This window comes from Protomyctophum parallelum (assembly GCF_964188405.1).
Source record: "Protomyctophum parallelum genome assembly, chromosome: 17".
Lineage (NCBI taxonomy): Eukaryota > Metazoa > Chordata > Actinopteri > Myctophiformes > Myctophidae > Protomyctophum > Protomyctophum parallelum.
Window position 1 is genome coordinate 9037637 of NC_139719.1, and position 11017 is coordinate 9048653.

Below are 11017 nucleotides of genomic sequence, written 5' to 3' on the forward strand. Positions count from 1 at the left end.
TAATGCCACAGAAAGCTACTAAGACTTTACTGATGTCAGATGATGCATTCTGGAACACATAGCCTAGTTAAGCTTACATGTATACAGCGTTATGCTGTTTTGGTTTGTTGTCAACTGATTTTCAGTAAGCCACACAATCTATAAATTAGGGCCTAATTTAAATTGCATAGTGAGATGGTGTGGTTTCAAAGAGGTATCATTGGTACCAGGATATACGATATTGGAGACTGATATATCGCCATCAGCCATGTTCTATATATGCTACACAAGCTTATACTGGCCATACACATGTAAAAACATGCTGATTTTAAATGTTTTATTGAGAACATTATTGTTTTGTTCTGTTTGCTGCTAATTAATATTGTCTTTGTATTATGGTGTGCACAAATCATATGCACATACAATAAGTATTTATGTACACAATATATTTAATATAAATGGTCTAGAATGTTTTATAATTTTGGTATTTGTATTATTTATTAGGGAGGAAATATTAGTCAAACAATAATACTATTTAGGTTTTTTGCTTTCATAATTTTTTGTGGCCCTTCTCTGCTTTTTCCATTTACAATTTCTCATCGTAAATTACACAAAGAAGACGTGAAACACACATACCGTAACTACATGCTGAATACATTTAAGCTGCATTGTTTTGTTTACTTTGTAATTTGTATAGACTTAGAATATTCCTGCTGTATTGAAATCTAACCTACTGTGTGTGTGTGTGTGTGTGTGTGTGTGTGTGTGTGTGTGTGTGTGTGTGTGTGTGTGTGTGTGTGTGTGTGTGTGTGTGTGTGTGTGTGTGTGTGTGTGTGTGTGTGTGTGTGTGTCTATGCCTGCCCGCCCGCCCGCCCGCATGAGAAAAAGATGAAAGACAAAGGAAGGGAGGGATTGTCAGTAACAAAGCCTGCTGTGCAATGAATTATGGCTGAGATAAGGTCATTAGCGCAGAATCCAACTGGTTCTGCTATCTATATTGTCCTCTGTATGCATGGCTTTTATATGCACACGGGCCATTGGAGTATGTAGACCTGCTGCAGGTGAAGTCAACCCAAGGCATAAACCCCTTCCAATACTCATGGTTTTCAACATTGAAAAACTGACCAGTCTTCTGTGAGTCTCTGAACTGCCACCAAAGTTGTGCTGAGTTTGTTCGCTGTGCAATGTAATAGTCAGATTCAAAGATATTATTTGCCACACGCATTGCGTATACATATTGTCATGCTGACACCTAGGGATGAAAGATAGGACCCAAAATGCAGAGAACAGGTTGTAGGCTAAAACTTTAAGTCAAACACAAGTACACCTCTCACAGGGGGAAAAGTAGGCAAACAATGGTTCTTCTTCAAAACCTCAAAAGGAATTATACAAATAAACAGTATCTCAAGCAATAACTAATACACACTGAATAATCCAGCAACATGACAACAAACATACTTTAGTCACTCCTTACCAGAACACTAATCCAAGCACCAAGCATCTTCAGCTGGGTTGCCCAGGTGGAATGAGTCTCTCAATCAACGTCCGAACAGTGAGGGGAGGGGGTGAGTAGAACAAGGTGACGAAAGGGCAAGGGCAGAGTCACATCAGGTCAATGACAGTCACAGAACAGGGCATAACTGACAGGGGAGGATCGACACACAGGGCAGGGACAGGGGCCATGATCGTGACACATTTGCAGTGATGGCCACATGCAGCCTGTGTGTGCCACTGTGCCAGACATACAGTATATATGCCTGACCGTAAAATCCCTCATGGGAATATAGTACGAAGTAGGAACACAGAGAAAGGCTATAAGCAGGCATAAAGGGAAGTTATCTCTGTCAATATGGGTTGTAATTGTAAATAATTGTAAATTAAATTATTTCAATTGAATATTACAATGATTAACCATGAATTTGAGATTTTGAGTGCAGATCAACTGTGATAGTTATTTTATGCAGTAAAATTGTTCAGTAGGCCTACTACAGTCAGCACTATAAGGCAAATTCTATACAGTAAAACTAGCTATTCTATTCTAGGTATCACACTGTATTCGGCACAATCTAATGTAAAACAACGTATTAAGAGTCACCTCAACACCTCAACGGGTCATTTATTTGATCATTCATTTTTTATGGCAAAAGCCACATCATATAAGAGCACAGAACAACAGAAAGTTGAACTAATTGCGTTTGCCATTATGATAGCTCGCTCCCACATAATAAGAAGATGCAGATGAAGGGACCTCACATTTCAGACAACAGGGAGCTTTCTGTGAAAGAATATAGAGGCCTTTTTATTAATGACATTCAACAGTGAGATTAAGATAGCGGGACACGCCGGTACAGCTACAACAACGCTGGCCTGCGTTTACTTTCACTGTTATACAGAAACTTGGTGTTGGCTTCGCTGCACGACTGTTTAAGATAGTGGGACTATAGTAAATACAACAATGGTGACTTGAGCCATGTTTCCTTTCACACAGTTTACAAGGATGTTTGTTTAGAGAGGAGCAGATGCCCCTGTGGTGACTAGCTGTCACTGGAGAAAAACAGCATTCTGTCCTATCTAGCCCCCCCACCAGACTTCTGTCACTAGACTAGATAATATCCTGCTCACAGTCGTGTCTCAGTGCTGTTTTCCTGGCTACGCAATATCCAGATGGGCTTCTTTTGAGGATACCAGAGTGGATGGTAACTATTTGATGGGTTGTAAAGATTTTTTTTTTATTGGTTTGAGGTTCTCCCCAGGGTCCCAGGGCAGGGGGTCTCCAGCAAAATGAGATAATATAGCATCACAGTCAGTTTAATCACTTTAACACTTTAAAACATTGCTAGATCTACTATTTCTGAAAAATCTTGACAAAATGTGAAATTTGATGGTTGTAGGAAACCTAAAATAGTGCAGAGATGTTGTAGGCAAAAACTTTGTCTTTTCTTTTTTTTAATACTGTTTTTATTAGGCATTTTTATTATATGACAATCTTTGACAATAATAATGAGTTATTCAGTTATAAAATGAAAGATAAAGACAGGTAATGTAAATTCCACATACAATACATAATAAAAAACGAAAAAACAAAAAAAAACAGTTAAACAACGACAAATGTGAACAGACAAACAAAACAAAGACCACAGGACAGACACTCTTGCTCTCAAAACTTTCCCAACACGTTGTTGTAAATTAACAGAATTACAGACATTTCTTTTTAAATGAGAATAAATAAAATAAAATAAAATCCTCAGTTCCTTTTTTTTTCTTTACTTTTCTTTTTTCCAATTTTCTAATATGTTATCTATTGTGTAGGAGGGGTTAGCGTGCACCTATTGAAATGGTCAATGAAGGGTTGCCATGTCTGGTAAAATCTATCGCAAAAACTTTGTCTTAACGAAAAGTCAAAGACGTATACTTCTCACAAGGGGAAAAGTAGGCAAACAATGGTTCTTCCTCAAAACCTCAAATGGAATTATACAAATAAATAGTATCTTGAGCAATAACATTGTCTAAATACAGGCTAATAAAGAGGTGAAACCCTTGAGCCAGATCACCTATTTTCACAAGATTTATCTGTGGAACCGAGTCAAGATCAACTGCTACAATTCCATGTGCTTGTCATGGTGGGGGTCCCCAGTTCAAATAGGATTATTTTGGGGGGGTTGTGTCATGGTGGGGGTCCCCAGTTCAAATAGGATTATTTTGGGGGGTTGTGTCATGGTGGGGGTCCCCAGTTCAAATAGGATTATTTTGGGGGGTTGTGGCATGCACAGTTTGAGAACCCTCCTAACATCTTTAGCCATGCACACGGCATGGTGCAAATGGCAAGAAGAAATGAACATGATGCCCCCTGCTGGTTCTATCTAGTCATTATTAGACAACATGAGTTATTGCTTGGGGGCAGATCTGGCTTGGAACCCAGTCATGAGTTGAGAGACACAAATAATGGCATGAAGGTGAACCTTAAAATAGAAAGGAGAGTCGCACAGCTCGTAGTCACGATGCCAAAAATACTTTTTATTAGGTTACCAACGTTTCGACAAACAAATTGCCTTCTTCAGGGTATGAAGGTGAACCTTAACCGACAATTCAGTAATTTCAATATATGCATAAAACATTACTCCATCCATAGTCATTGTGATTTTGGTCGACCACCCATGTAGTCTCCATCTAACTAAGGGTGGTGGTGAGTGATGTTTTAGCTGAGTTGCATGCGTGGAGAACATGACGACAAGTACACATTCTGAAGTTAAAGAAATACAGTGGACGCATGCCGTGACCAGAAGATATGAAACAAGAACAAGAACAGAATGGATAGGAATAGAATATGCATCTCGATGGAATCACTGTGCACAGATCACAGACATCAGCAGTCTCACTGATAAAGTAGTATGGTATATCACCAATATGCCAACGTAGATGAGATGAGTGATTCACTACTCGAGCAGATACATCATGACAGTCAATGGAATCAGAATTATTTGTGTTAATATTGTCAGGTTTGGTTGGAGCTGCATACAAGTACAACTAAAAAGTACAGGTAAGATACACACATAAACCTATTTAAAAACCTCTAAATAGTAAGTGTAATGCACTCTGTGCAGTGCATTACACTGAATAACAGCAGTATAGAAACATTTAAATAATTTACTCAAAATGTAAAGCTACAAACTGTAGACATATCCAATTATATACAGTACATGAACACTATAGAGGCTGGTATGGCAATATAGCTCGATAGACTGATGACTGACATCTCTTGGATGTTGTGGTGAAGCTCAGCATGTGTGGAGGAACAGCTTGTTTCCTTATGTGTCACAATCTACAACATGATAATACTGAATGCTGATATCTTTCAAGACATTCAATGGTATTGGTAAGCAAAAGATAAGGTGACATCAAACAGAGTGGCCCATGCATCAGTGACCCTCCACTGTCCTATTGGATGTAAAGCAACGGGGGGAGGCAGAGCATTATAAAAGGGAACCAGTCAAACAGAGGCCACTTCCATTTCTTCAGACAGACAGACTTCAGACTAGCTCTTTGTGTGTTCGGTTCTGCCACACAGTACTGTAGCATCAGAATAACAGCATCAATATCAAGGTTGTGCATATAGCCGTATACCTCAGACAACAAGCCTAAATCCTCAGATTAACTGCGTGTGGTAAGTCCTTACAGGATTTCTTTTTTGTTTCTTTGTTTCTTTGTTTATCAGCATGCACCACACTCTGTAAAATCCTGAGTGCAATAAGAGACTGAGGGCTCCATCTTGCACCACCCGTATCTCTTATCCCTAAACTAATTTGACAATTTTTAGGGCAAGATATGGCCCTGAGAATGTACCCAATGGACCATTTCAACACTCTCAGAGTTACAAATGGATAGATTAACATGCAGAGTAATAGTCATTCTTAACTATTTTGAGTAGTAATAAGCCAAAGAATTATAGAAGTGTGTGTGCCATGGTACAGTAGAGCTGCAGTATGTATGGTTGGTGACACTGATGCTACATAACAGGAATACCACAGATGCTACGCTACTTCATCAGTAACACTCTCACACAAGCTGTCTAGGTTTCTGTCTTAGACTTCTGGGAATACACCATGGCATGAACAATAGGTGTGTGGTTTTGACTTTAAAGGAGGCGTGTGTGTGTGTGTGTGTGTGTGTGTGTGTGTGTGTGTGTGTGTGTGTGTGTGTGTGTGTGTGTGTGTGTGTGTGTGTGTGTGTGTGTTTAAGCTCAGATATACAAAACCACATTGGTGGCCCTAAAGAGTCAGACACAATTGTCCTTTTAAAACAAAGACGAAAGAAAAGAAAAGCTACTGTATTCTGTTGAACAACAAACAACAACTTAGCATTGTCGGGGGGTGGTGGTGGATTTAAAGCTGGCTCTCCCAACTGTCTCAGACATGCTACTGTATTTGCAGGTAGAATGGTGGGGCAGCATTGGATTCCATGGAGAGATAGCGCAACAATCATGGTACCACTCAAGCAGAAGGAGCCGCACATCTGTGAGTGATATGGTGATATTACCATTATTGATTCATTGCATTAATCCGAACTGGGGGTTTATGTGTCTGTGACAATGGTTAATGGACCACAATGGAAACAAGCCTTTGGCTTTTTCTGTGTCTGATCCACATGCTGTTTTTAAATTGATTTACTGCTACATTAAATAATGTCAATAAAATATCCCATCGTTCAATTAGTCAATCTGGATGATAGATACTAAATAAATACACTTGAATAAGGTTTAAAAAGTGTTTGTTTTTGCTTCCAGCTCCAGCCTGTCCCAGCAACAAGAACCTGACTATTCGTCCTCATCTCTATGCGCTTATTGGCCTCGCAGCAGCACTGTGCCTTGTGTTGTTTGTGACCTCCACAGCTCTTGCTATCTTGTGTAAGTAATGCCTTTTGCTGTATTCATAGATTTGAGTCCAAACATTAAATGTGACGATTGAGAACCCCTACTAAAACTGATACCAAACATTAAATGTGACGATTGAGAACCCCTACTAAAACTGATAAATGGACATGAAAACAGATTTAATCTACGGGTCCATTTGGAGCTGGCCCAATTGCTTGAGAGAAAATAGAATTGTTAAAAGTCTATATAGCCTACATAGCCTATATCACAGATATGAATCCACATTTAATGTAGTTTTCTCTGGGAACAGATTGTCTGTGTGTTTGATAGCCTATTTCCCCCTGCTACTGTCCACCTGTTTCATTTGTATAGAATAGTATGTCCTTTGATTCATTGTCTTAAATCTTCACATTGTCTTAAATCTCCAGATGCCCGTGAATCAGATAGCAAGCCAGAAAGGAAGGGTCTGGTCTTTGACTACCAGAACATCAGCGACCATTACCTAACTGTTACTGTAGCCAATGACAAATTAAAGAGAGACAACTTTAACTTGAGGGAGCACAACGCCTGGCTGGACAAGCAGTCCCATCTCCTCAATCAAAGCTTTGCCAAACTCAATTTGACAGGTCGCGTTTTGACCTCGGAAAATGTCCAGCTACGGGACCAAATAGTTAACCTGACTTCAGCAAACTCACAGCTGGATCAGCACCACGGCCGGCTGGTGCAGTACAGCAGAGAGCTGGAGGCAGACAAGTTCAATCTCTCTCAAACTGTTGCACAGCTCACCCACTCCTACACCCAGCTAGGGGAGGAGAGACAGAACCTCTCTGAGACAAACGCTCTTCTGAGACATGATTGGGTCCATGCCACTGAGGAAGCCAGCAAGCTGCAAGAGGTCAACAACCTTCTCCGCGAAGCAGTCCGGGATCTGAATGAAAAGATCGAGGCAGATGCCGTCCTGGAGATCGAGTGCGAAGAAACGTCCAGGAACAACACACGTCTTCAGGGGACAGTTGCGGAGCTTCAGGAAGGGAACTGGAGGCTGACTGATGTGCTGGAGCAAGAGAGGCAGGCTGCTTCAGAAAGGGAGAACCGCACCAGAGAGCAGATGTTGGTGGACACACAGGCCATGAACTCTTTCAACCTCTACTGTCCTGTGGTTGATGAGAAGACGAATGGTATATATCCTTTTCTATGTTAATTGATCAAACAAAGGGGTCACCCAAAAACCAAGCTGATCATGCTAATGACTTCTGGCCCAGCAGTTTTGACCGCAAGTCACTGGCCCATTAATTTGTAGAATATTGATCTTTGCGTTCTTTTCAGGCACTTTTGCCATCATACAAAACAAACTATTAACTAATGATATACATAACCCAGAATTATTTTAAAACTAAAATCTGCTTTATTTTAATGTAGTATTATCAAAATCTAGCCTACTTCAATTGAATGATTTTATTGTAGTTTAATTAAAATCTAAGCAGAATGCAGTATGTAACCACTAGTCTGTCATCTTCCATGTCATTCAGTCTGCACATCTTGTTAACATCACAGACCAAAGCTCTCTGACTTGGAGAGAAAACTGACCCTGTTCATGAATGCAATTTACAATTTACAATTTAGGCATTTAGCAGACGCTCTTAATCCAGAGCGACTTACATTAAGCAATAACAAAAGCATGGGAATACATCACATAAAAGCATTTATCATGAAACATGCGTAAGCTAAGAAAGTAACAGTGGAATATCTATATAATGAAACTATACATATATACTACTATGCTATACATATGTACTATGGCGTGCTATGACTATATACAATGCAATTATAGTGCTGTCTACATAACATGCTATAAGTCTGTATCAAATGCTATCTAAGTCTACGGAAGTGCTATCTAAGGGGGTAGGGTAAGTGCTATGGGCCATGATGGAGTCTGAAAAGGTGGGTTTTCAGACTGAATGCAGTCCTAGACCACTATCTGGAAGTCTAGAACATACTACAACAAAAACCTTTATTGTAAATTCTTCACAGAGCGGCTTTGCAAGAAATGTCACAGCACCTGGACACTGTTCCAGACCAAATGCTACTACTTCTCCTCTCGTCTGCTCACTTGGGAAGCCAGCAGAGCCTGGTGTCAGGCACAAGGGGGCGACCTGCTCATAGTTAACAGTAAAGAGGAGCAGGTATGGCATACAACAAACATAAACCCTAGTGTCACCTGTTAAGTACATCAACTTGTAATGAATCAATATTTAGATACAATTGTAATTGATCAATGTTTCTTTCTGCAGCTGTAGTGAAATGACGTGCCACTTGAAACAGTTGAATTCTGCTGAAATTCATATTTTGTCTCCTACATTTTCCGTTTCAGACATTTATGTTTGCCACTAGTCAGGCCACAGGTGGGGCTAGCACCAGGGTGTGGATAGGGATGACAGACTCACAGAATGAGGGGGAATGGCACTGGGTGGATGGCAGCCAAGTGTCTTCAGATCTACAGTAAGTGCATTATTGACTTTGTTGAACTACTAGGCCATGTGCTAAACCCCACCATCATATGACAAAGTATAAATGAACAGATTGCACTTCTCCATTTCATTTTCAACTACAGTATGAACACATTTGGCACAGTAAGTGTTGCCTCTCAGCTAACCTTGGCAGAATACCAATTTGCTCACTACTTTTCATTATACCTCTGAGATTTGTCCAGATTCAATACAAATAAAGAATTCGTGAAAGTGGGAAATAAAAATACAGAAGTAGTTTTTCAACAAAAGTTAGAATGCAGTGGAAAATTGGAAATAAGGAAATGGGTACTGTAAAATTAAAATTCACATATTTTTCTTAAGCAGATCGATGCACATGCAATATTTGTTTGGTATTGTAACTTTAATCTCCTTTGTAACAGTTTAGTTGCATTACACTCATTGATTTAAGTTTAAGCATTATTCATCTATAGTAATGTTTCCTGTTACACCATCATCAGGTTTAGTGGCCAATTGTATGACAAATGTCATACAGCGTTATTATACCTCCCACAGACACAAACCCATACCCCCACTGGGCTGTCACAATTATAACACCCTCCAACTCGCTTACGCACGCACGCACGCACGCACGCACGCACGCACGCACGCACGCACGCACGCACCCACCCTTGAATTAACCCCTGAATTAAAATTCCCTTGCATTCCCCTGTCTGATACAGCATGTTTGATATGTTCGATAGTATTTCACAATTTAACCATTTAATTTAAAATGTAATCCTAGCATATATTGTGGACAAAATGTGTAAACATGTTTAAAACTAAAAATGATTTAAATTCCAAAATAGCAAAATTAGCAGATCATCTGTTTTAGCTATTTGTCAATACAAAGAAGTATACAGGGGTTAACTGGTTAAGTAAATGTACCCTCTTCTGTTTTTTATTTGTATAACATATTTTGCAAATCAAACCCAAAATGTCTTGAGTCAAAACGGTCTCTTACAATGTGTGATGGAATGCCTCTCACTGTCTCCCTAGGTACTGGCTACACAGACCTGGTCAGGGAACAGAGCCTGATAACTGGACAGGGGACAATCCTGCAGGGGAGGACTGTGGACATATGGATACACAAGAAAGTGAACTCAACTCTTGGATGGATGGATCCTGTGACATTGCCTATAGATGGATCTGTGAAAAGAGTGTTTTTTATTAGCTATTCTATCATCCCTGTACATATTTAAAGGATAGCTGAGTAAGTGGTATTTGCTTTGGCTATAACAAAACGTTTTTTTGTTTTTGTTTTTTTGTTTTGTAAAAAAAGAATTAGATTAAAGCTCTATATTCTGATAGTACTCATTGCGATAGTGTTTGTCTAATAACAGGGTCTCTCCCAGTCTCCCCATGCAGCTCTTTAATACACAGAACATACATGTTCAGGTGGGTTGCCAATTACAGCCAATCTGGAGAGAGTGCCCATTTATGAGGTTCAATTATAGTGTTCAAGATGCGATTTGGTCAGCTCACTTCTTTGTGTCATCACTTCCAATTTGACTTTTCCATCTATTGGATCAAATTACTAAAGGGCTGGAGAGACAGGGAGACAGACCCCTGTTACTGAACAAACACTACTTACTTTACTGAACCTTTAACCAATGTGTAATTTTCCACCGTTAAACAGAGCTATGTAATGGAATGTATGAAATGCTGTGTTGAATGAGACCATACTGTACTGTATATATCAAAAATAAAATAAAACAAATATTCATCCTCAGTATTTCATGTAAGAGTTTTGCAATATATCCTCCCCTAAGTCTAAGGCAACAGAGGGAAGATGGAGATGATGATAAATATTAAATTGACATACTATTCTTCATTTAAAACTTCAGTTTTACAATGCAACACAATAATAATATGCAAGCACTATCATTCCTGAACAGCACCTGGTATCACAAATGTACAGGTATACAGTCGCAGTAGGGCAGCAAGTACCTCATAATGTCCAAAACTGTTGGGCATATGATTCAATGTACATTATTATTTAAGCTCGTATACCTTTCCTTGGTTCAATTTATAAAAACCCACTGATAAAATGAACCACTTTAAAACCTCTTGAGCCCCATTGCGGCTGTCCACCTCTGAACAGCGCTCAGCGGGTCAATGGAGACCCATTCGGTCTCCGGTTCCA

General features: G+C 39.6%; 1 protein-coding gene across 1 annotated transcript; it reads left to right on the forward strand.

The window, feature by feature from the left end:
• Window positions 1–5956: 5956 nt before the first annotated feature.
• On the forward strand, window positions 5957–10056 carry LOC310874585 (uncharacterized protein; the record flags this gene model as incomplete). The annotated part of the gene is made up of 6 exons (XM_083787442.1): window positions 5957–5990; window positions 6260–6379; window positions 6775–7524; window positions 8378–8529; window positions 8718–8845; window positions 9871–10056. 6 exons carry the CDS (start codon window positions 5957–5959, stop codon window positions 10043–10045), a joined length of 1359 nt encoding a protein of 452 aa, XP_083643568.1. The 3' UTR covers window positions 10046–10056.
• Between the last annotated feature and the right edge of the window lie 961 nt (window positions 10057–11017).